The following is a 25,676-nucleotide window of genomic DNA, read 5'->3' as shown; positions in this document are numbered from 1 at the left end:
TGGAAAGGACTAAGATGCATTTAAAGGTAAGTTCTGTTTTATACAAGTTTTAGCATATGCTTAAAACATCTGTTGTAGTCTGTTGAGATCAGGCTATGCCATACTCTTAATTACTAGATATTATATAGTGTAGATTTTGGTTGTTGTTTTGTTTTTGTTTTTCAAGCTGTGTCTTTCCTTGGGAAACTCCATTTTTTTAATTTTTTATTATTTTTTAATATTAGTTACATTTTATTAAATTTGTATCCCAGCTGTAGCCCACTTCCTCATTTCCTCCCAATCCCTCGCTCCCTCCCTCATCTCCTCTCTGCCTCTTTCCAAGTCCACTGATAGGGAAGGACCTCCTCCCCTTTCATCTACCCTGGTTTATCAGGTGTCTTCAGGACTGGCTGCAAAGTCCTCCTCTGTGACATAGCAGGGCTGCTCCTCCCTTGGGGGATGGTCAAAGAGCCCACCATTGAGTTCATGTCAGGAGAAGCCCCTGTTCCCCTTACTAGGGTAACCACTTGGATACTGAACTACCATGGGCTACATCTGAGCAGAGGTTCTAGGTTATATCCATTCATGGTCCTTGGTTGGAGAAACAGTCTCATAGAGACCCCTGTGCCCTGACATATTTGGTCCTTGTGGCGCTCCTGTCCTTTCCTGGTCATATGAACTCCCCCTTCTTTCATATAATTCCCTGCACTCTGTCTAAGGTTTGGTTATAAGTTTTAGTATCTGCTTTGATACACTGCTAGGTAGAGTCTTTCAGAGGCCCTCTGTGGTAGGCTCTTGTCCTGTTTCTTATTTTCTCCTACATCCAATGTCCATCCCATTTGTCTTTCTAAGTGAGGATTGATCATCTTACCCTTGGTCCTCTTTCTTGTTTATCTCTTTAGGTGTATAGATTTCAGTATGTTTATCCTATCTTATAGGTCTATATAAGTGAGTATATACCATGTGTGTCTTTCTGCTTTTGGGATACCTCACTCACGATGATCTTTTCTAGGTTGCACCATTTGCCTGCAAATTTCATGATTTCCTTGTTTTTAATTGCTGAGTGAAACTCCATTTCTCAAGCACCCTTTGACTAGTTTTCTATGGATGAAACCAGAACCTACATCACCTTTCAGGTACCAGTCATCCATCACATGAATTATTCCTGAGCATAGAAAAGGAGTCAGTAAGTCTACAGGTTTGTTGGATGATTTTAGCTTTGAATGTACCCTATGTGACCATATTAAAATCACATCGTGGAAGAGAGGCCCAAAAACTTATCAGACATAGCAGACCAAGGAAAGGATGTAACTCCTTCACCTCGACGCCCAAAATGGCAAGACACATATCAGTGAGATAGGTACCTTGTTTGTGGGGCAAAGACGAAGGATTTGCCACCTGTGCCTGGGATGTGAGCCTGGCTCAATCCCCTACTGCTGATGCAATCCTTTCAACGTTCTAGATCACATGAACCTGACCCCACCATCTCCGGCCTCGTATCCATTTCCAGTTCTCAACTCCATTCAGCTTTTCACCTCTCAGCCAAGCCTTGATAGCTTTACTCTCAAACCTGAACCCAACAGAATCAGCAAAGATCCTCCCTGGCACTGGCCTGGGCTGATTATCTTACAGACTTTGGTTCTCTCACCCTCTCAGCGCACTGGTGAAACGTCTTCAACCATGCTGTAGCCTTTAAACTTGTATTCCTCTCTAAACTGCACGTGCACATATATGTATACTTGCTGTGTGCTGTGTCATGTGAGAGTTGATGTTACTAATTACGATGCTATAAAAGAGCTCTCACTTTCCTTGGCAAACCAGCCAAGGTGGACAGGGTTAGATCACGAGGCATTCTCAGTGAAAACACTGAATTTTTAATATTTGTTGTTACTCAATAAACTATAATATAATGGAAGGACTCAAACATGCGTCACTGTCACTGTGATCCTGTCATGCTGAACATACTACAGTCAGATATGAGTTATGAGCTAATCTGTGTAGCATTATACACTTATACACATGTTCATAATAACTTATTTTCTCCAACATTAGATTTGAATTCTGAGCATAAAGGGATTTGCACTTATTGATGTATTTATAGAGTTTAAACTTTTCCATACTTTTATTACATTGTCTTGGACTAATTCCTAACTCATATTGAGGTTTTATTAGTTCTACCAAGGTTAGCTAGAAATTTTGCAAAGTTTTTTTTTTTGTTTGTTTGTTTTGTTATTTGTTTTTTTTTAACTTCTGATAGTATTCTAGGCTATTCATCTGAAATTTATCAGAGGAATCAATAATATAACCACATTTTTTACCTTCTAATTATTATATCCTCATTTTTTAGTCTCTTCTTTTAAAGCTGCCCAGGGCAGAATGTTAATTGAAGTGTACAAAGCCCATGGCAGCTCAGTCTCCAAGTGGGTTCCCTAGTAATGGGAACAGGGACTGTCTCTGATGTGAACTCTGTAGCCGGCTCTTTGATCACCTCCTCCTGAGGGGGGAGCATCCTTGCCAGGCCACAGAGAAAGACAATGCAGCCAGTCTGGAGAGACCTGATAAGGTAGGGTCAGAGGTAAGGGGAGGAGGACTTCCCCTATCAGTGGACTTGGGGAGTGGCATGGGAGAAGATGGAGGGAGAGGAGGGAGGGAGGGGAGATTGGGAGGGAATGAGAGAGGGGCTAAAGCTGGGACGGACACAAAGTGAATAAACTGTAATTAATAAAATAAACAAATAAAATTTAAAAAAAGAATTGAAGTGCCAAGGCACATACCTGGTGCTGTCAATAACAGACTATGATCTATTTATTTCTGAATATTCTGCCTTTTTTTGCTGTAGCTTTATGAACTTATAGAAGTTTACCCCTATACCTTCCTATATTTAAAAATAAATAACTATGTTTTAACTTTATCATGGCCTTTTCATATAATGAGAGTTTTAATTTTATATACCAACCAAGAAAATAATCAGTTTTCTGATACAATAATCATATCCCTGTAGTCAAATCCAATGATGAACTATTTTAAAGAGTTGTTCCTCTTTCCATTTTTGCATATTACGATTTAAATAAGAATTTCATAAGGACCATATATATCTGGGCACAGACGTCTTTTCTGAAACTGTTTCTCCAACCAAGGACCATGTATGGATATAACCTAGAACCTTTGCTCAGACGAAGCTCGTGGTAGCTCAGTAACTAATTGGTTTCCCATAGTAAGGGGAACAGGGACTATCTCTGTCAGGAACTCAATGGCTGGCTCTTTGACCTCCCCACCCCCCAAGGGAGGAGCAGTCCTGCTAGGCCACAGAGGAGGACTTTGCAGCCAGTCCTGAAGATATCTGATAAAACAGGGTCAGATGAAAGGGGAGGAGGTCCTCCCCAATCAGTGGACTTGGAAAGGGGCAGGGAAGAGATGAGGGAGGGAGGGTTTGGGAGGGAATGAGGGAGCAGGATACAGCTGGGATACAGAGATAATAAAATGTAACTAATAAAAAAAAATAAAACAAAAAAAATAGTTTCTTTTTTTTTTTACTTGTATACTTTTTGCTTGTACTTCTTTGCCATTTCAAATTAAAGCTGCATTAACTTCTGATAAAATAGGTGGAAAACTTCCATTCTGTTTCTATATTCTGCACCAGTTCCTTGACTGTTTGCAAGAACTTATTAATCAAATTCATTTGCTGTGTGGCTTTTCTTTGCAGAGCAGGAATGCATGCTAATCGCCATTTGAACTTCATTAGCAGGTTATGGCCTGTTCTGCCTCTCTATTTTGTACTGCATTCATTTTGATATTTTACATAAAAATATCTGAAATTTTAAACACTTCTGTCAGATTTTTTACTATTTGTTTTTGCTACTAGTGTTCCTTTTATATTCTAAATTCATGATGGTATCAAGTAATCTATTTTTCTTCTAGATTTTATATATCTCTAAATTGTATCTATTTCTGTGAACAGTTACCTGACAATTGTCTGTTTATTGGTAATCTCGGGCTCTTATTTTGCTCTATTATTTTCTAGTTGTTTTCTTTCTTGCCTTATTTTGACTGGATTTGCCTTATAGTTCTGTCAGTTGTTGCCTAGCTTTTTGAAGTGAATGCTTCCTTTGATGGTTTTCTTTTCACTCTTTCTTCTGTGATTAATGTGCTAAATGGTGTAGATATCTATGCAGAGCTTTGTCTTCACACAAGTTGTGTATGCAGTGTTTTCACTCCTGTGCAATTAAATTTTTTTTTAGTTTGTCTTATGAGTTTTTCTTTCACACAAGAGAAAATTAACAATATATACTTAGCAATATACTTAAGGAATTCTAGTCTGATTAACTTCATTTCACCACGATCCTCCCTTCAACATAGAAGTTAGTTTCTGATATTATTTGTCTATTTGTTGAAATCAGGCGATTTCTTACTCTAAGTTGCTCTGTGATGTACAAGACAGTGGTTTTCAGACTGTTCTTAGATCTATGAGGTTCTTTTTCTTTAATTAAATTTTTTACATTAATTACATTTTATTCGCTGTAGCACCTCCCTCATTCCCTCCCAATCCAATCCTCCCTCCCTCATCTCCTCCCATGCCCCTCTCTAAGTCCACTGATAGGGATGTCCTCCTCCCCTTCCATCTGACCCTAGCTTCAGTCTAATTTGTTTAATTTATTCATGTTTGTGAACCCAAATACTCATTACTCATATGTATATTTCTTTACTTTTAAAATCCCTTACCAATTCCCCTTTGGTCTCCATTTTCTTTATTTGTTTGGCACTTTTGTTGATCTTTATGATGTTGGGAATGGAATTCAGAACCTTGAACAGGCTAGCCAAATGCTGTCACACCGACCTACACATGACCTTCCTTTTTATTTTGATACAGTATAAAAAAAAATCACTGACCTATGTTTCAAACTATCAAATGTTTTTTTCATCTTCTCCTCCCTACCGGGTTTTTTCAAGTACTGGTATTTTCAAGTAGAGTGTTTTGAACATGGGGTCTGGAGTATGCCAACCATACATCTCTTCTCTGCTCTTGTTTAGTTTGCTTTGTGTGTGTGTGTGTGTGTGTGTGTGCGCGCGCGCGCGTGCGCACGCGTTAATATTGAGACAAAAATCTCTCACTAAGTTATTCAGGTTGGGGCAGAGCTCTCTCTGTAGCCAGGTCTCTTGCCTCTGCCTAAGTAGCTGGGATAATGGGCTTGGACAAGGACCTGACACACCTGCCCAACAGTCTGTGTGTTTGTGTGTGTGTGTATGTGTATCTGTCTGTCTGTCTGTCTCTGTCTCTCTGTCTGTCTTTCTCCTATATCTCTTCCCATCCTCCATCCCTCTCCCCATCATCTATCCCACCATTCCCATGTTTCTTCTCCTCTCTCTCTTCCCTCTCTCTCAGTGAGCATCATTCCTGGCCCTGCCCTTTACCAGGATCTCTGTCCCATCTAGAGCTTGAAGGTACAAGAAAAAGAGCAAAGAAGGGAGACAGTAATGTTCAGGGGCTAATTGCATTCTGTTTTATTGTTTTTCTATTCAGCAACCTAATCTCTGTGTCCCTTTGTCTTGGGATGGTGACAATTGATACTGTTGGTTTCTTTTCTCATTTGTAAGGATCTTTAAGAGGAGGGGAAAGCTTCCATATAAAAACTTCCTTCCTCCCATCAGATCTTCAATTTAAGGACTCTTTTGTTGTCAGTTTATCCTAGCAGCAAAACCAGAACACCCCACAATCCTCTCTGTTTATGCTACATCCTGGGCAGTGGGTCTTAAAAAAGGAAATGACAGTTCTGATAAACACAAAAACAGACTCAGAATTCTTAAAAAAAAAAAAAGTTTGATTTTGGTGCGGCCCTTAATTCTGCTTTTGAATTTTTTCTATAAGGAGTTAATGTGAAAACTACTTTATAAACAAGATGAAAAAAGAAATGTATAAAGAAATAAACAACATGAAGAAATTATGTTGTCATTAAATACTTTTATTAATGCAATGATTTTTAAAACAAAAATGTCAAATAACTAGGTGCTAACTAGATGAAGTATTATAAAGCAAAAACAAAACCAAAAAAAAAAAAAAGGAAAGGAAGGAAAAGGCTGTGACAGATTATTTTTACTTGGCTTTCAGAGCCCAGAGCTAGACTTAGCTGCTTTGAGTCTTAATTCATTTTTAAGTCTTTTAATTTTTTTTTCAGAGGAGGCTAAACTCACTTTTCAACTTAAAAGTTGTTGCTATGCCTCTAAATTTTTCATAGAAATAATATTATCACATGGGCTGGAGCCCCGGCACGTGTTTAAGGTAGCTCTTACTAATTGTTCAGTACTTCAGTGGTGATGGATTTTCCTAAGTGGTAATGTCAAAGACAATGACTAGGATGAATCTCAGAAGAGTGTTTCAGGGAGGACAATGACAGTTTGTCATACTACTTCCATGACACTAAGCTGGCTGCTACCACGAAGAGCTTGGATTCCCAGATTAGCCTTGTGTACTTACTGATCCCTGGTTGTTGCTTACTGTGACCTCAGCACTGCAAAGTTCTTTTCTTCGTCGCCTAGGCAAGCTTTTCAATATGTTGTCCTGTCTAGTTCTCCAGCCTTACGACATGTGACATGACTCACCCAAGGACCCCAATCTCCTGCTCCCTGGGGCCCACCCTTTACCTAAGAATGGTGCAATCCTCCTCAGAGCAGAATCAAGCCTTAGGTAATGAGTGTATTAGTTAAACACCTTCCTCTGTTCCAGTGCCCACCTTCTGCTTCCCAGCTACTCAGGGATCCCTTTGGAGGAAGACACCTTCCTCTGAGAGGTCAGGTTCACCGTTCTACCATTCACACTCCCAGCACATCTTACTCATGTTCTGCTCCCACCGTGCTTGGTAGGTGACTTCCTAGCTAATTGGATTTGAGAGGATTTTTAAATGGATAATGGATTATTTTGCCTGTCCTCTTGAAAGGTAGTTAGATAAATATCAGCAACCCTCAGTGCTTAATTCAAGGAAATGAAGTATGTGATAATTTTCAGCCCTGTGGCAGTGTGTGGAAGTGTAGGATCGTGGTTTAAGAACAGCTGAATCACAGGTGTAGGCAGCTCTACCCACGCTGCCCACTGACAGGTTACAATGCTCAGTGAGCAGTCAACCTCAACTAACAGGTATTTAGAGACTTAATCTCCAAAGATAACCAAAAGTCAGCACTTGGGAGACCATCGCAAGCACAGCTATAGATGCACATTGGTCTGTATACATTCCTCATACCACAGAGCTATGAAATCCAATTTTATTTGAGACAATTTAAAGACATTTTTTTAGCAATTTGATTTGGTCTTTCTGTGTATTTCATATTATTTGAAAATAATTAGGTCAACTAAATAGATAACAGTTATAATTTTAAATAATCATTTTGTTTTGTTTTTCTGTTTTCCTTAGGATGGCCTAAAATGCCCAAACTGGTCTAGACACCAGACCATTCCTCTTTATCTCATTCATTTTCCATCACCCAGTCAGGCTGTGCTATCTCTATCCCCTTGATCTAAAAACTCTTTCCACAGATTTGTTTCATAGCAAGTCATTTTCTGAACACTCCATAAAGCATAGCATCCACACACCAATTTCTTGCCCCTGTCTGTTTGTCTGTCTCTCTGTTTATTCCTGAAACAAGAAACATAGGCCAGGCAGGCCTTGAAATCACTAGGCAGTCAAGCATGGTCTTGAATTTTTTTATCCTGATCTTCTACTTCCAGAGATCTGGGATTACAGGTGTGAACCACCACACCTATCTTATTTGATGCTAGGTATTGAACTCAGGGGCCTGTGTATGTACTCTACCAGAAAGTCACATCCACAGCTTTACTTACTATATACCCCTGATCATCTTCTGGAAACATTTATTCACATATTTTATTTCTTTCTCCACTACAGCAAAAATTTCAGTCAGCAAAGAATTTATTTAGCCTGTTAAAAACCTGTGTTCTTAAAAAAATAACTGGAGTTCAATAACTATTTGGTAATGAATGAAGTGAAACAGTTTTATGTGTATTATAAAAGAAGTCATATAACTCCGAAACAGTGCTAAGTTAATGAAAATGGCGAACTGTGAAAACTTTTTAAAGTACATAATGTGTTTTATAAACAAAGGAAGTAATTTTCTGGCTAGTATTGTGGTTAGTAACTATAACTTTATAAGCTATTATATTGTCTTATTTTGCTCGTTTATTTTCTTTCTTCTTTTTTATTTTTCAATACTTTATATCAAATCGAAGACTTTACCAAAAGTAAGCAGGCACTGTACTCCTGAGCCGTCTCTTCACCCCAAGAGCTTGGCATTTTCATCATTAGAATAATGTCTACCTGAAAATATTTATAAGTAAAAGAATGCCAATAAAAATCAATACACAAATAAGCAAAAATGTGAACGCTTTTCTTTCATTTTTTACTCTCAGTCAAGGACCAGCAATTGCTTTTGCCTTGTGGCTAAAATTGTAGGTTATGAATGCCATTTTTAGAATTTTAGAATGGAATTATAAAGTTGGGTGGCAAAAACAGTTTTGATTTCTACAACATGCACCAAATATATTTAATCTACAATCATATGTTGCTTTGTACACTTTTGCTACGGTGACATAAAAAAAAAAAAACAACTATAGTAATCATTTAAACAGATTATTCTGTTTTCTCTCTAAAATTCTAGGAAGGTACCAGGGTCTCATCAAGTTCAGAAGGTCAGAGTTTCCTCGTCTTTGGTTCTTACCAATGGCTAAAGATTTCCAAATATTTTACTTTAATATTTTTTTCCTGTGGGGAAAACGTGAAGAATTACAGGCGCTCTGGGCTGCCTTCTCACCCTCCACTTTCAACCCTATTATAGTTTGTTTTCTTCCAACCAAAGAGACGATGCACACCGAGTCTCAATGCACCTGCTTCTGTGGGTGTCTGAGTTAACATTGATTCAGTCTGAGTGATGAGTTGTAGAGTATTGCTCTCCATCGTGGCTACTTACCCATACTGACTCATCGACCAACAGTGAGTGGCTGGAACTATACATTGCATATGAAAAGCAAAATATTAAACCATGGATACTGACGTAACAGCAACAGCTTGTGTCATTAATAATGTTACTGAATAATTGAAATGATGCTAATATATATTCACTGAATATGGAGCCAGAGAAATAAACATCTTTTGTTGAAGATACTGGGTTGGGTAGTTTTCCTTCAGTGAAAGTATCATCAAACAAAGCAACAGAGAAAAAAGCATATAAAAGAGAGGGTAGGTTAAAAAAAAATAACAGAAAGAGAAGGTTTATTTTCATTCATGGTTTCTGAGGTTTCAGACTCTAATCACTTGGTACTGTTGGTTCTGGATTGTGGTGAGAAAGACAACCACAGTGACAAGCCTGTGGAATAGAAAAGCTTCTCACCTCATTGCTTAGAAAAAGAGAGAGGAGAGAGAGAAGCAGAGACCGAGAGAGAAAGAAAGTGTCCATGGACAAAATACAGCCTTCAACATCGTGTTTCCATCAGTGTATTTTTTCCAAGCCTACTTTGCACCAGCTCCCTCTGGCCTTAATCCACGGACAGATTAAGTCATTAATGAGGTTATACCTCTCAGCACCCAAGTTGCCATATCTCTGAACACTACAAGCCTTCAGCACCGAAACTCTCAGGGGACACGTTGGATGAAAACCAGACAAGTGTTTTGCAGTCCTGTCTCCTATCTGAAAACCTTTCTAACTGAAACACCAGCTTTTGACAGGACAGTCCAGGTTGCTCCTCAGACTTGTACATCTTGCAGTTATTTCTTTCTATGGTGCTGTTTCCTGAGCAATTGTGATCAAGTGGGTACAAATAGCTGTGCGTTAGTCCAGTCTGATTGCCAGAATGAAAGCCCTCAGTTATGTTGGAGGTGTGTATACAGTGGAATTGCATTTGTCATAGTGCTGAATGCATTGATGCCCAGAATCAAGATACCAACTTTCGTGGTTGATACTTCAAAGTAATATCCCCACATGAGAGAACGGAGAAGGCGGTTATCTTTAGCCTTTTGTGAAGTGTCATTTGTAAGGCACTTTCGATTTAATCAACTATAAAAACTCTTCCTTGCTAATAACAACAGATTAGTGCTAAATTTCCACCTACAAATTTAGTGGTAGACAAACATTCATACTGCAATTACGAGCATCCTAAAATATCCTTCTCCTTCCGGGTCTTAGGAAGTTCTGCCCAACCATAAAGAGGGTGAATCCAGCATATCTTCTTCAAGCATTTTATTCACCCTTAATTCCTTTAGAAAGATCAAATAAATTCAATGAAAATAGTCTCCAAACCTTAAATTGAGACCTCTCTTAAGGATAGTAGGAATAAATGGGGGTGGGGATCGATGGTGATACTTGCTACATTTTTGTACTAACTTGCCCAGTTACACTGTGATAACTTATATTCTCTAGAAATATGTATTTAATAATCACTCAAAAAATAATTTTTAATCCTGAAGCCTGTCTGCTACTTTCAGTCATAAAAAACAAAAAACATACTTGATGCATTTATGGGTATAATGAGAAGGAATAAATTCCCACATTTCAAATGTTAAGCTCTACTTTATTTTATTAGAATATTACTTATGTTTATTTTATTGGACATTTATCTTTAAGTATTTAATATATATTACAAAAAAATTAGCATATATCATTCTAGACATTTTTATTATTTTTTATTTTTTTATTATTAGAATTTATTCACTTTGTAACCCAGCTGTAGCCTCCTCCCTTGTCCCCTCCCAATCCCATAATCCCTCCCTCTTTTCATGCTCCTTCCTCAGTCCACTGATAGAGGAGGTCCTCTTCCCCTTCCATCTGACCCTAACCTATTAGGTCTCATCAGGATTGGCTGCAGTGTCTTAATGCAGCAAGACAATAAGCTCTACTTTGATAGATACTCATAGGAAAAACTGAAACATTTTATTAGAGAATGAAAAGCAGTCTCATTTGAGTTCGATGTGAGCCACTTGAAGCCACCCTCAATTTAGAGACTCTTCATGATTTCCATGTAAAGTAGTCTAAAGAAGCCATTACTTTTGTCCAGAAATGGGTGAAACACATTTGTGAAAAATTATAAACACTGCCTTGTTTACTCCTTGCAAAAATAATGCTAAATTCAACTACCAGAACTCACAGCATATTATGACCTTCATTTACTTCACAGTTTCAAGCTCACATATGGCCTTGGCTTCCTTTCTAATTGTTTGTTATTAACTCCCTTGCTACTTCTGACAATCTCCTCTTCCTTATTAATGTAGAAGTGACCCAGATAGCAGTCCTATGTCCCCTCTCTTTGTTATTCATACTATGTCTTCTTTGGTGACTTCACCCAACTGGATGACTTTAATGGTGTTCACTATGCTAACGATATCAAAGTGTGTGTTTCTAAACATAGATTTTCTAGCTACTATGCAGGCTCACATATATTTGCTTCATTTCCAAAGCCTCCATCTGAGTATTTAATGGGAGATGTTTGCATATGCTTCAGGAATATACCAATCTTATCATATCTTTAAATAACTAAGCAGATTCTACCAATTTCTATACAGTTTTAAAATATATTATTATCCCTACCTCTGGAGCTTGGTCCAACAACAAAATACATTTCAATATATATTTATATTAATAAAATGATTACAGTAAACAATTTATTTTCTTTAAAGACATTTGGAAATATGTTTCAAGAGTCATCCTAAAATATTGCTCTGTGGCATATACTACAAATAAAGTCAATTCTGAGGAAATGTTGCAAGTTGCTAAACTATAACAATTGCTTGTAAAAAAAATCAATGATATCATAATAATTAGAATCATATGAATTCACATATGTTGAGCAGAATGCTGAGCACATTATTGCACTAAATATATCACTCATATCATGACAATTATATACTTTATATACATGAAAAATTGTAAGGTATTATAAGTTCCAGCAGCCTACTAATTTTTATGAGATCTATAGTTCAAACTGCTTTCCCAAAGTCATGTAGCTAGCAGAAGATAGGATTAAAATCTCAGTTTAAATTTCCTTTGAATCTAAAACCTATTTTCTTTGACATGGTTAAATCTACAAAACATAATCAGAAACAAGTACTTGAGTTAGCTGAAGGAGAAGGGGAGACCAAGAATGTGATTACTGGCCCTAGGAACTAACTGTGGCATTGCTATAGAGAAATGTTAAAGAAATATATAAGATGTTTTTAAAATAATAGCCATAGAAGCAGTGGCAAGATGAATTACATTACACTGGCATTAGTGGATGAGAGAATCGATTTCAATATAAGAGGAGGATCAAGAGATCCAAAGATGGCAATAAAAGCTGTGCTTACTACATTCCAGACATTTCATTAGGTCCTAGAGATGATGAAAAAAAGAAATCAAGAATGAGTTCACCCTTGACCCTGGATAGGTAAAGAGTCAAATCATCAAATGCTTTCAATGGTTAGGGTTTAAAATGCTTGTGGATTTTTTCCCCTGAGGTTTATAAATAAGCAAGGAGGGGACACTACAATAAAATATAAATTTTATAAAAATCAACCTGAGTAACTAATAGCTCAGTTCAACAAGTATTTATTAAACATCTTCTGTGACCCAGGAAGAATGTCAGGCAGAAGAGGTCGTGATGAGCAAAAGCATGACTGGTTAAACCCTTTTATCAAGTTTCCTGACAGTCAAGTAAAAAATAGAAAAAAGAAAAATATGAGCTGCAACAATGGTTTTAGAAAAGGGGGCAGAAATATTACAAAACAGAAAACAACTGATTTTAGTGATTTTCACAGATAATGTTTGTGATATTATAAAAGGTTCTTAATGATCTTATTCAAATTAAAGTAGCTTGAAAATTGTTGTAATTCCTCTCCACCCCTGTTCAATCTCTGAAGATCGTGAGAGCTGATCATTCAGGATTTTCCACAACTTACGTTGTCAAGGAACTGCCAAAAGAACAAGTGGCATCTAATCAGTTAATTTGACAAGGAAGACTTTCTTCAAGATTATTACAATAGATTCAAACTACAGCAACAGGGAGAAAGATTGGACTCTTAGAAAAAGAAAATAAGGCAGATGTAGGTCCTGCTGTGAGTTGGTGGAAAAGTATTAGGTAATCTTTTGAGTTTGGTCAATCTCTTATTTAGTGTTTCTATTGGTGTGAAGAAACACCATGACCGTGACAACTCTTATAAGGAAAAAATTAATGTGGGGGCTAGCTTACAGTTCAGTGGTTTAGGCCATTACCATCATGGTGGAAAGCACACAGGCAGACATGGTGCTAGAGAGGTACCTAAGAGTTTTACATCTGGATCAGCAGGTGGCAGAAAGAGTGACACTGAGCCTGGCTTGAGATCTGAAACCTCAAAGCCCACCCCTGTGACACGTTTCCTCCATCAAGGCCACATCTCCAATAATGCCACTTTTTATGAGTCTCTGGGGGCCATCTTCATTCAAACTACCACAGTCAGTGTGGGTGACTCATCTGCTTTTGATAACAGACTCTCTGAAGTTGGTTCTTATGTCCTCACAGAAATGGGAAGACGAGAGCTCTAAATTTCCAAATGACAACATGCAGCAAGGATTCTCTCACTGTTCAGGAAAAAGAAACCTGAGTTGTAAACCTGGAAAGACATTGGAAGAAGATGTTTTAACTAGGAGGCAACAAAAGTAATGGTCTAAGGAAAAGGACATTAAAGGTCTGTAGTCAAAAGAAACCCAAGATTTTCTCAAGGTGAGAAGAAAGATCAGGCCCTGTTCATGACAGCTGTCATTTGGAAGCCTGGAATTCTTTTCTAACACTTGTTATCATGGAGAAAATACTGTTAATTTTTCCAAAATTACGTGTCCTTAGCTCTTCTAAGAAGTATTAAAAATTAACTTAGATAAATAACATTTTAAAAGTTGATTTACACAGACAATAATTCATCAACTACACATTGCCAAAATTAATGCTATTCAGGGTTCAAAAGGAGACCTTCAGGGCACTTCTATATGGTACTAATGGACGCAAAACAAATCATTTGATTAATTAAAGGGAAATACCCAGGTTTAAGATTGGTAAAGTCTGCTTAGAGATTAGTAGTCAGTTCTTGACTAAATTTCATTTTCCTATTATATCACAGTTCACACTGAGTTCAGCTTTGGTCTACCCATGTAAGTCTGTGAAAATGTTTTGTTCTTCTAGATTTAAATAAGAGCTGAATCTGTGTAAACACATTTAATATTAAAAACAATAATATTTTAAATGTTTGGTGTCATTAGTTGATTTTGAAAGCATATAACACGTAAATGTAGAGAAAATTTACAAGCAAAGTAAGTTTCTTTGTCAAAATCAATGAGGAAAGCCAAGTATTTAGATGAAATTTATCTAAGTTTGCAATATGGAAAATGTAAAATAATTGATGGTCCTTTCTCCAGTCTCTCTGTTATGTATTAACTTATTTCCCATGGAAAAGATCATCTCTAGAATTCAATGCTGAGTTCACTCTAAGGTGGTTCACTAAACAGAATTGTCTATACGTCTCACTCTCAGCCTATCTTCTTTACATCACACTAAACGATGCTGCTTCAGGCAGTGTGAGTCTGCTGCTTAATTCTATTGTTTTCCCCTGTTTTTATATGTCTCTCCTCCCTCTTTATCATCCAAGAAATAGACTTCCAAAGACTGTAATTGTTGCATTAAGTTCCTATATTTTGAATCTAAACATTATTGACCAGTCATTACTGCCCAAGCGTACAGCTCTGATAGGGCATTTTATGACACACATAAAAGTGCTCAAAGCAAAACGGTAATTTTTCTAATTCTAAAAAAGCTGAGAAAGTATGCATGATAAAGTTAATTTTAGGAGTTTCTAATAATATATATATTACCAAATCTCTTAAGTATGATTATAGAAAGTTTCCTATTCCTTTAACTGACAGTCCCGTTCTTAGAGTGGATTTCAGAGGTAAGATAAAATAAAATAAGGTAAACATGGTTTTTGAATTGCCAAATGATAAAGTTATAGTTTTTATTAATTTCTATTACTATTTGACTGTGTATTGATTAAAAGGACTATTTTTAAAGAGAAAGAGTCTGGTTGTGGCTAGTAATTTAACATATTCACAGCTTCAACTCAAAGCGACATTTTAAAAAGTGGCTCACATTCATTGTGTATGACTCCCAGTAAAGACAATGAATTAAAGGGAGCTATAGTTGTGCTAATCTGGTAAGAGAATAATTTTCAAAATAGTTTTGTTGTCTGGAGATGCAGGTCAATGAGAAAATATGTGTTTAATATGCAAAAACCCCACAGATCGTTCTTCAGCACCACACGTACACCCCAAAAGGTGGAACCCGAATACATTCATGGCCTATGATCCAGGAGTTTTGCTCTTTGGCAGCTACCCAAATAAGCAGAAATGTATATGCACACAAGACTACACATAAATAGACATACACTCTTACTCATCATTGCTAAAGCTTGGAGTCATCCTGTCCAAGGATAAACCATTGTTCATCAGTCAAAGTAGGCGTTTGTGGAAGCTGGGCAATTGATGTTTTGGCACAGGGCTGTCTTTCAGTGGTCTCCGGGGGTTTCTCATCTCATTTGGATAGATATAGTCAGCAGCTGACAGAATTCCTGCATTTGCTTCCTGGAGTGTAGGGGGGGGAACTATTGTGTGGAGAAAAACCAAGTAGAAGTCATTAGAACTGCTAGTAAAACAAGGGGCTATGCTCATCTTCTGAAGGGATTGTGCTATTGCACTGACTAGTGATATATATATATATATATATATATATATATATATATATATATATATATTGTTCTTATACATAGTCTTATATATATGAAACAACAATTAAGAAAAGGAAATAGAGGTGAAAATGAGCAAGGGAGTGTACATTGGAGAATTGGAGAGCTTGGAGGGAGGAAAGGAAGAAACTGTGTAATTGTATTATAATCTCAATAATTAAAAACATTAAAAAGAATGTGAAATATTCTTACCATATTTCCATTCAATTAGTTTATTTTAACCTATGCAAAAAAAAAATTGGGTGGTGGAAAACTACAATGAATTCTTATAAACTTAATGAGATAGGGATTGTAATTGAGGCTGCTCTCTTAGATTGTTTTTTTGTTTGTTTGTTTTTTGCTTGAGCAAATTAGCACATGTGGAATTCAGCTATTTTCTGATAAACGCCCACCCCTGCTCATTTTAAGAGCAGTTTGCTTTCACCTGGCAAGGCCAGTCCTCTGCCTTGGCCTCCGCAGTGCTTCAGACTTCAAGACTTTTGCCACAATTTTGTCATAAACTCAATCACCTTTCTCTTCTGCAAGATATAACTTCTGTTCATAATGTCAGTAGTATTATACTGATTTGACCTAGTGAGCAAGAAGTAGCTACTACTATACTGGAATATTTGCTAAGGCATTTTTTGAACATCGGAAAATAGAAAATTATCCAACACATCTTGAGTCATTATAGAGATTCAGTGGTATGGAACATGTCAAGACATTTCATCCAAGATGAAGTATATCTTATTACCTCTGTTGCTCCCACCACCCCAAAAAACATAAATGAGCCACAGCACTAATAAACCTCTGGATTTTAGAGGCAGCATATAACTGATAGGGATGTCTTATTCTTCCTCATTTGTTGCAAGGTCCATGAAGCTGATAGCTTTATGCGGAACCTCATGAAAGAGAAGACACTGGAACAAGTCCAGACTATTTTGCAAGCTGCGATGACAGACAGGTTATGTAACAGAATGGACAAGATTGTGCTTAGAGTGTTAGTGACCTTTAAGGATGCTGTTTTTGGAACCAACCAGTAGCTGTAGGTAAATTATTGCAGGGACTCTAGGTATTTTATAGATGAGTGCCCTCCTTTTAAGAAACAGATCTTAGCCTGTTTTGCAGCATACAAAGCCCTCACCCTCATGCCATTTTTTGACAGTTAATTTCTAATGTCAATGTGATCATATCTGAAATAACCTAGGAGACACACTTCTGGATATGTCATGAGAGAAATTTCAGGATCATTTCAGTGGAGAAGGAAGACCTACCATGAATCTAATAAGTGCAAATAGAAAAAAAAAATAGATGCCAGACTTAAACCTTCCCTGATGAATTGGGATACCATCCAATGTACTATTGTTTCAAACTGAAATAAAATTTTTACTGAGAAAGACAGAAGAGTGCCAGCATTCACCTCCTTCTGTTTCCTGACTGCTGATGTGGTCTGGAAGGCTACCTTACATGTCCACCTCACACCTTCTCTGTGGTAAGAAATTTTATCTTCTCAAACCATGTACTGAAGTAAACCTTTTGTTGCCCGAGTTAGTTTTGTAAGGCATTTTGTCACAATAACAAATGAAATAACTAATACAGCCACCACACCATTGTGCAAACTTACCTGAACACGTGAACTGAGTGTTGACACACCAACCTATTGATTTGGAAGTGCACCATACTTTGCTAATGAATGGAGTTGGTATATAAATTTTTGGTTCTCAATGGTCCCTGAAAGCCAAGGATCACACTCGGTAACATCAGTGTTAGTGGACTGCTAGAAATTCTTTTTTCCTCCTAGGCAACACTTATGAGAATTTTTCTATGATTAGTTGGCAGTGTAAGAGAAGATTTTGGCATAGTTTTTTGATTATTCAACATCATGTTTTGGCATAGCCTGAAAGTGGACAGCTGTGGTATCTGGGCATTTTTTTTCTAGTACACACCTTAAATGCAAAAGTAAATAAAAAATCTTCTCAGTGGGCATACATGGCACAGTGAATATATTATTTCTTTTTTCCTGGAAAGACCTATAGCCAGACATGTACTGCATTGTGTATATGGCAAATAATCTCACAAGATATTAATAAACTTTGAAATAGCATTTTTGGAAAATTGGTGGCAAGGAAATTAGTAGACATCTATGAGAGTGCATTATACATTTTGAACAAGAAAAATGTGGACATTTGTACCTGGCATAAACGTTCAACAAAGAGTAATCACAAAAAGAAAATAATTGGCAGTTCAAAGAATCACCCAATATATTAGATTTTTCCTTTAGCTACCAATGCCATTATTGTTATGGTGGTAACAATTTAGGTTATAAATCAACAAGTTCAGCAAAGCAAACTCCTTGATACTCACCAAGACTGACCTGCTGTGGCCATTGCTGCAGGCTCACTTTTCCAGTGGCAGACACTGACACTCAGTTGCTGGTGCGACATCGTTTCCTCAGAGGAAATGGTCAGACAGCTATCTGGTGTCAAGTTGAATTTTCATCATCCTTGTTGCAGTGCTTTATTCTAACTGAAACATACAGGCACTCTGGATACAGATTTACCATCTTTGAATGGAGTGCTCTTACCTACAGGACATCTGTGCACTGATAAAACCCCTATCTACAGGCTTCTGCCACAGAGCTCACCTATCTTGCCATGACCACAACCATCCACAAGCAATTGCCCTCCCTGTAAAAGTTGTGAGTGACATTTTGAATGCTCATTTATAGCACTGTTGGGGTGGCAGCAAGTTGCAGGTTTTCTCAGAAGGCTCTCTATATACTCTGAAACTACACCAAATTTGTTTCAGCTCAGGACCATGATTCATAGATCCAAAAGTAAAGAGGATAAAATGTGTGTGACATCATTAACTCCTACAAATAGTGGCCCAATAGGAAAATTTGTGCTTTCTTATCACCCCTTCTTCTCCTTGAGGAAACACCATACATCTACGGAAGCCCTAGACTCCAAAAATACTTTCAATCCCTTTGAGTTCTTCATTCTTGTTAATGAAAAGACAAAGAAGAATGTTAGTATATTAGTAAGGGTGACTTATTCTGAAGATCAAGGGAAGTTTTCTGGAACAACTCAGAGGGCATCTCAGAGTTATTGTGTCTGATGACTAACTTTAATGACAAACACAAGCTCTCAGTCCTACAGGGCTGCGAATGCTCTAATTCTTTAAGAAATGAAAGTTTGTGTTGCCCTACAAAAATCTTCAAATGAAAGCGGAATATTTTATTCACACAGGAATTCAGAGGGTATTTGTGAGGGATTAGGTCCCGAAAACCATCTCCCAGAGGCAAAATCCACGAATGTTCTAGTTTGTTATATCGAAAAACATAGGCTCTTCATGATCTTAGCATATAATCCCCCATGTATTAGATAATCTTTAGATTATGTAATTAATATAATATAAATGCTCTATAGGTAGTTGCTAGACTGTTATTCAGTGAATTGTTCCAAAAAAACGTGCGTTCATAATTAGCAATGAAACAATTTTTTTTTTCCTAAAAACTTTCTACGTATAGTTGGTTGAATTTTCGGATGTGGAACAATAGGGAATACAATTCATAGTGCTAGTCAGAATTATGATCTTGTTATCATCATTATTTGAATGGTAGGCGTAGCTTCAAGATTTACTTCTGGGTTAAAGGTGACAAGTTGAACATTGCAGGGGTCGTTGTTGTTGTTTGGTTTGCTTTGGTTTCTAGGTGTTCACAGTCAAGTCCAAGGCCTTGTACATGCTGCGTAAGTGTTGCATAGGACTGTTAGATCCCACACCCCATGGGGTAGACGTCTAGCTCTAGGTTGCATATGTCATTTCACTGGACCGGTATTCTGACTAAACATTATTTCTGGATGTGTCTCTGGTGATATTTATGGAAGAGATTAACATTTACATCAGTAGGCTGAGTAGAGCAGATTGCCCTCCCCAATGTGGGTGGGCATCATCCAATCTGTTGAGTGACTGGATGGAATAAAGTAGTGGAGAAAGGAAAGCTCTGATCTTCTGGATGAATGTTTGAGCTGCCAGCTGACCTTCAGATGTACCTAGACTTGGACCTATACTACCAGCTCTGAGGCCTTAGGCTGCTCTGAAACTACAGTTCCATTCTTCAGTGGTCTGGCCTGCAAATTTAAACTAACTGAGTTCTGTTTCGGGCCTTCTGACTCACAGAGGAAATATACCACCACCTCCAGCATGCAAATACCAGACTGAGAATTCTAAGCCTCCCTAGTTCCATGAGCCAATGTCCTAAAATAAATCTCTTTGTGTGTGTGTGTGTGTGTTTGTTGGTACTATTTTTCTGGAAATGGCAGTCTATTGCAAGCTCCTCTAATAAGAGAAGAAACTGTGGTACATATAAAGAATGGAGAATTAAAAAGAAACGAGTTACCAAGTGTCCTACTTTATTTCTATGTTGCTGTGATGAAATACTCACCAAAACCAGCTTAAGAGGTTTCATCTTAATCCTTCCACGTCATAGTCCAAATGGAAGGAAGATACAGCACGGACTCTAGACAGGATCTGAAGCAGAGGCCATGGAGGAATGCTGCTCCCCATGGCTCCTTTCCTATATATCTCAGGAACAGCTTCCCAGAGGTGGTTCCTCCCACAGTCACCTGATCCACCCTACACCATCATTAATTCAAATATTGCCCTCACACATAAGCCTGTGGCCCAACATGATGGAGGACTTTCCTGATTTGCAGTTTCCTCTTTCCAGGTGACACTAGTTTGTGGCACAGTGACAAAAAGTCAAGCAGCAAATCAAGTCATAAAAAGTATGTGATTTTCAGTGTGTATTACTGAATTAAAGAAGCTTCCTCTAAAGCAGAACTGACTGAACAAAGGATCTTCAGGCTGAGAAATGGTTCTGTATGGTACCATAAGGGAACATACAGAGCACTATGCATCTTCATATATGTGAATATGATGCAGATATGTGAATATAGGATGCACAGTAGCTATGGTGGACTCTAGGGTGAACCATGGTCTTTACGTGATAATGGCCCTGAAGCACATAGGCTGTTCATAATGCCAGGGGACATGTGTGCACTCAAGCAAGGAACCACAGTAACTCTGTGCCTTATGCCATAGAAAAATAAAAATTTTATTTTTATAATAATGTATGATAGGTTGTCTGGAATTATGAATGATGGTGCTCCTATACTTTGAAAATATTAATGCAATGTTCAGATCACATATTCTGTCATTAGCCACATTCACATGATAATGAAAGGACAAAGTAAATGTTATAATAGTAATTCAACCATTTAGTTTTAGAAAACAATGAATATATATGTGTGTATTTATATATATATATATATATATATATATATATATATATCAGCAGAAGTGGTTTAAGGAATGAGATAGAACCCACGATAAAGGATATTAACATAAATCTATCATTTAATGATAGTTAAATGTTAGAAGTTTCATTTTGCAGTGAAAATTGAAAAATTTCAACTGACATATTTTAATCAAATTCAGCTCAGAAGGATTTCAATATTTAAATTGATTCATAAGTTTAAATGTTTTCAAGTAGATTGTAAGTTCTCCAAAGTCTTTCTAAGACATGTTTACTGGAAGCCATCCTTAACTGGCTGATTATTTATTTATTTTCATATTTCATATATATGTGCATGTGCCATAGTGCATATATGGAAGCCAGCAAACACCGAGTCTAGGTCAGTACTCCTTCCACTGTGTACATCTGAGGCTTTAAACTCAGATCGTCAGTCTAGATAGCCAAGACTTTTACCCTCTGAGACATCTCACTGGTCCCCACTTGTGATATATTTTAAAAATAAGATGAATATCTTGACTCTTCACTCATAATGACTTATTCCTGTTTTATAAATAAAAATCGGTGATAATTGCTACTGATAGAAGTTTTCTCTGTATTACATGGCGTTCTTTTTCAAAGCAAGTCTTCCCTCTGAATATCATTGTTAATAACATTTTCCATGTAATTCCACTTGTAAAAACCCCTTTACTAAGCTCAACTTGTTAATAGTCTCTTAGTCATTACCACTGCACCGCTTTAGAGACAGAAAATCATGTGCTGATACATTAAAAAAAAAAAGGTTGGATATTCTCACATTCTTTTCTGCCTCAATACTTTTTTTCTGCCTTTCCTTTTTTCTTCTACCTTTGATGGTGTTATAGAATTGTGTATGGTGAATTTATTCACGTTGCTGCCGTATGAGTGGAATGCCAGCTATGTAGACCATGTGTAGGAAACAGAGATCCAAAGACAGAAGCCATGTTTTAAAGTAGCATATACACCAAGAGGTTCAGTAAATATTTAAAATGTAGGAAACTACTGTGAGGACAATTGTGGCAAAAAAAAAAAAAATGTAAATGAACAGTTGTGCCTCTTTTAAAATATTTGCCCCACAACCATGGCAACTGAGAAATGTAAGTGAAATTTTAGTATTAATCATAAAATTCCCTATAAATATTGAGTGTCATGGTAATAAATAATTCTATACTCTTTCATGAGAGAAATTTAAACGAGAGAAATTTAAACAGGGTAAACAAGAAAACATAAAGAAATGGAAAACATTAGCTCTGTTTCTAAGATTTGAATAAAAATGAGAGCTTAAGTATTTCAAAAGACCATTCCCAGCTTCTTTTGAATGTGAGAATGTGGTGCTGTGGAACCATGAAGCATAACAATAGCAAAGCCTGTTGAAATAGTAACACACAAAGAAAGGAGCCCAGAGAAGGAAATGAATAATTTAATCAGATAGGATTCAAGTTTATCCCCAGCTCATTTGCCTTTTATTCTTCATTTCAGTTAGTAACATGTCCATTGGTTTATCACCAAGGTTAGGCATGCACCTTGAGATGGTCACAAAAGGTACACGATACAGGAGTTTGCAATTAGGTTATATAGTATATTCAGAATCCCAGGGGAACTAATAGTCTGGAAATATTGATTAAGCAAGATGAAAAACTCTTATACAGTTTTAACTATAGCAGTTTTAAAGACAAATGCACATTTCATTAGCCACAAAGCTCACCAAAAAAGGAATTGATTGAAGAATATCTCTTTTATGCAAAATAGACATTTTAGGATATAATTTGATAATATTCTACTATATACTGACATATTCCTTGATCATTTAATAAAAAAATATTCTCATTGCCAGAATTTATATCTTTTTAATATTTATAATTGAGGTAACAAGGACAAAATACTTGAACTATGAATACTGTTGATGAATTTCTCTTAGATAGTAACAGCTTTCCAGAACTAAATAAAGACACGACTAAAAAACGGTCAGATTTATATGTAGACTCTAAAAGTTTACAACATAGTTGACAAGCTGATATATAAGGAGTTTGCAAGAAAGTGAGGCAATCAGTGTTTCTGGATCCAACACATAATGTACAAATAAGAGATATGAAAACACACCTATACTACATCGAATTTACTGCCTTCTGTCATTCACAGCAAAAACCATCGTGAGCCTGAGAGGAGCCATTCAGAGCCTTGTGGGCAATTACTTGAAGCTTCCCAGATGTTGCCCGAGAATGTGGCTTTCTGTGCTGGGAGACTGGTGAGAGGGGCTGACCCATGCACACGCTGGTATTTACAGTTGTTTCATGGACACTGGTCAGTTAACAAGCAGAAAGTTCCCATAGCAAGCACCATTTCAGTTCCCGCCACTGTTCCGTTATAAGCTGTAAATGCCTCGTGGAGATGCAGGACCTCTTCTGAGCGCAAACCGGTCACATCAGGCACATTCAGTAGCAGAGTTTCCAGTGCAGTCCTTGATATGGCTAAATCTCACTGTCCCTTTGCAGCAGTCAAAAATCCATGATAAATTCTGTACAACACTGCAGTCAATAACAGCAGCACCAGACAGCATATTAATTCCTTACCACAAATCTTTGAGTATTTATAGCATTCTATGAGTGGTGTTATCAAAAGAATCACAGTATCTCTAAATCTCGGATATTTACGTCTGGGTAAAGCACTGTTGTACAAGATCTCTGACATGCATCTCATGCTCTAGGGCTTGGGGATGGAAACTAGCACATGTCTTTAGCCAATAACAAAAGTGACAAATGCCTTCCTATCAAAAATAAACATGAAAATTAGGAATTCATCAACAATCTTAAGGACTAATGCATCAAAAGCTTTGTCTATGCTACAATTACAATATGGCATTTTTCTTCCCTCCTATACCCAAAATATCAGACACACTATTGCTATGGCATTTGGTAGGGATGTGTAAACAGACTAGCTTCTCTCCAGACTGCAAAAAAGCTCCCTAGGGGTGTTTGTTGGAATGTGGTGATGAAGGCTGGTTGCTAGGTAGTGGAAACCAACACTTCAGTAGGCAACCAAGTCCTAGGAGAAATTGCTGCTTTAGTCCTGCTCATCAAAAAAATAAAATAAAATAAAAGTGGGAGGAGGTTCACAGTGCCTATTATTTAGGTAGTCTACAGAGCATCATTAATTTTATATACAAAGCAGAAAGGCTGCTCCAAGTAGCAAAGAAGACAGGAGGCAGGAGGTAGGGAGATCAGTACTAAGTTTAAAGAGTCTATCAGGGCGTATCTACCCTCTATAGAGACAGATGGCATACACATTCAAGACAGGGCACTAAGGCAGACAGACGGAAACAACACACAGGACGAAGCACCTGATTAAACACTGCCTGAAAAATCTGATTAGTCCTTTGATGCAAATTTTAAGGCTAGTCGAAAAAACCACAACAACAAAAAAGCCTTCAGTGAACATCAGTAACCTTTGATGTTCACATAAATTAATAAATACAAATAAAGAGGCAGAAAAAAAAACAGAGCTTTGGGTAATATTTGGCACTCTAATGCTGAAAAATAATAACAAATTCTAGGATTTATAGGGGGGGAAATGGCTCTAGTACCAAGCAGCAATTCTTGGCTAAACAATGCAAGCTTGGCTAGCAGTTACCTTTCTCTCATGTTTTGTGCCTTCCCCAAGTCATTAAGTAAGAGATCTGGCCTCGGCTTGCGTGTAACCAGTAATGACAACCTCTTTGCAGTTATCTGTGTGTACAAACAACCAAAAACATTCAGAACACCAATACAGCATTTTTTTTTTAAGAAAAATAAGTCAATTGAGAAATTAAGGTATTTAAAGCAAACACTTCTATCAAAGTAGAGGGGGGAAATACCGAGGAGAAAGGCGCCCCTCCCTGCCCCACAATTCAACATGCAGAACAGGCGACCAGTGCTTTCATATTGTCAGGATGGTTTGAAGCGAGTACGAGTGTCCTGAGCCATCCGGTCCCAGGACTCTACAACATTGTATTCAGGTGATACAGACAAGATGGTCCATGCAAATGAGCTGACCAAAGTCATGTCGTTTTCGATCTAGATAGGATCCCAGATATCTTCCGAATGGTTTGGAGTCACGAGAAATGAAGGTCCACGAGAAGTGAAGTGGTTGGCATTTAGAAGCACACTATTTAAGTATATCTCCCTGAAGGTATGGTTATGCTTCCATGTACTGGCCAATATCTGACACTATTGGTCATTGTATTGCAGAAGGAAATTGGGGCAATTCCTATATTGAGTAGTAGCGCTACTTTAGAACATCTTTAAAGCCAGGATAAGATGTTTTCGCTACTCAGTAGGATTTCTGACTTCAAATAGTAACATCATGCAGGATCTATACTGTATTAATGGAGCCTGGGGAAACTCTATACTTAATTGTTTCCATTACAGGGTAAACAGTACTTGTATTGATAGAATTTAGCCGATTGATGCAGTTTGGTTTACAAGATAGATGGGATGGGAGATCGAGAGCGCCTCAGAGGACACGGAGAGTTGTAAGGGGATGTTACTGGAGAGAGTCTCAGAGCATTGCCTGCCAAGCCCGCTATGTTGTTTAAGCTTCGGGATTTTTCATATCCTTTT

At 37.4% G+C, this 25,676-nt stretch overlaps 1 protein-coding gene across 13 annotated transcripts in view; it reads right to left on the bottom strand.

Annotated features, from left to right (window-relative positions):
* Positions 1-22,485: 22,485 nt before the first annotated feature.
* The window catches only part of Kcnc2 (potassium voltage-gated channel subfamily C member 2), a 187,346-nt gene continuing 184,155 nt past the window's right edge, over positions 22,486-25,676 (bottom strand). For 7 of the 13 annotated variants that reach the window (XM_060378054.1, XM_060378055.1, XM_060378049.1 and 4 more), the window contains exon 5: positions 22,486-25,671. In XM_060378054.1, the coding sequence (XP_060234037.1) occupies positions 25,535-25,671 (137 nt within the window). In that variant the 3' untranslated portion in view covers positions 22,486-25,534. The remainder of the gene's footprint in view (positions 25,672-25,676) is intronic. The other 6 variants (XM_060378062.1, XM_060378064.1, XM_060378060.1 and 3 more) reach the window with 4 other exon arrangements.

The sequence above is a fragment of the Meriones unguiculatus genome, chromosome 2 (genome assembly GCF_030254825.1).
Source record: "Meriones unguiculatus strain TT.TT164.6M chromosome 2, Bangor_MerUng_6.1, whole genome shotgun sequence".
Classification (NCBI taxonomy): Eukaryota; Metazoa; Chordata; class Mammalia; order Rodentia; family Muridae; genus Meriones; species Meriones unguiculatus.
This window is presented reverse-complemented; position numbering and strand designations above follow the sequence as displayed.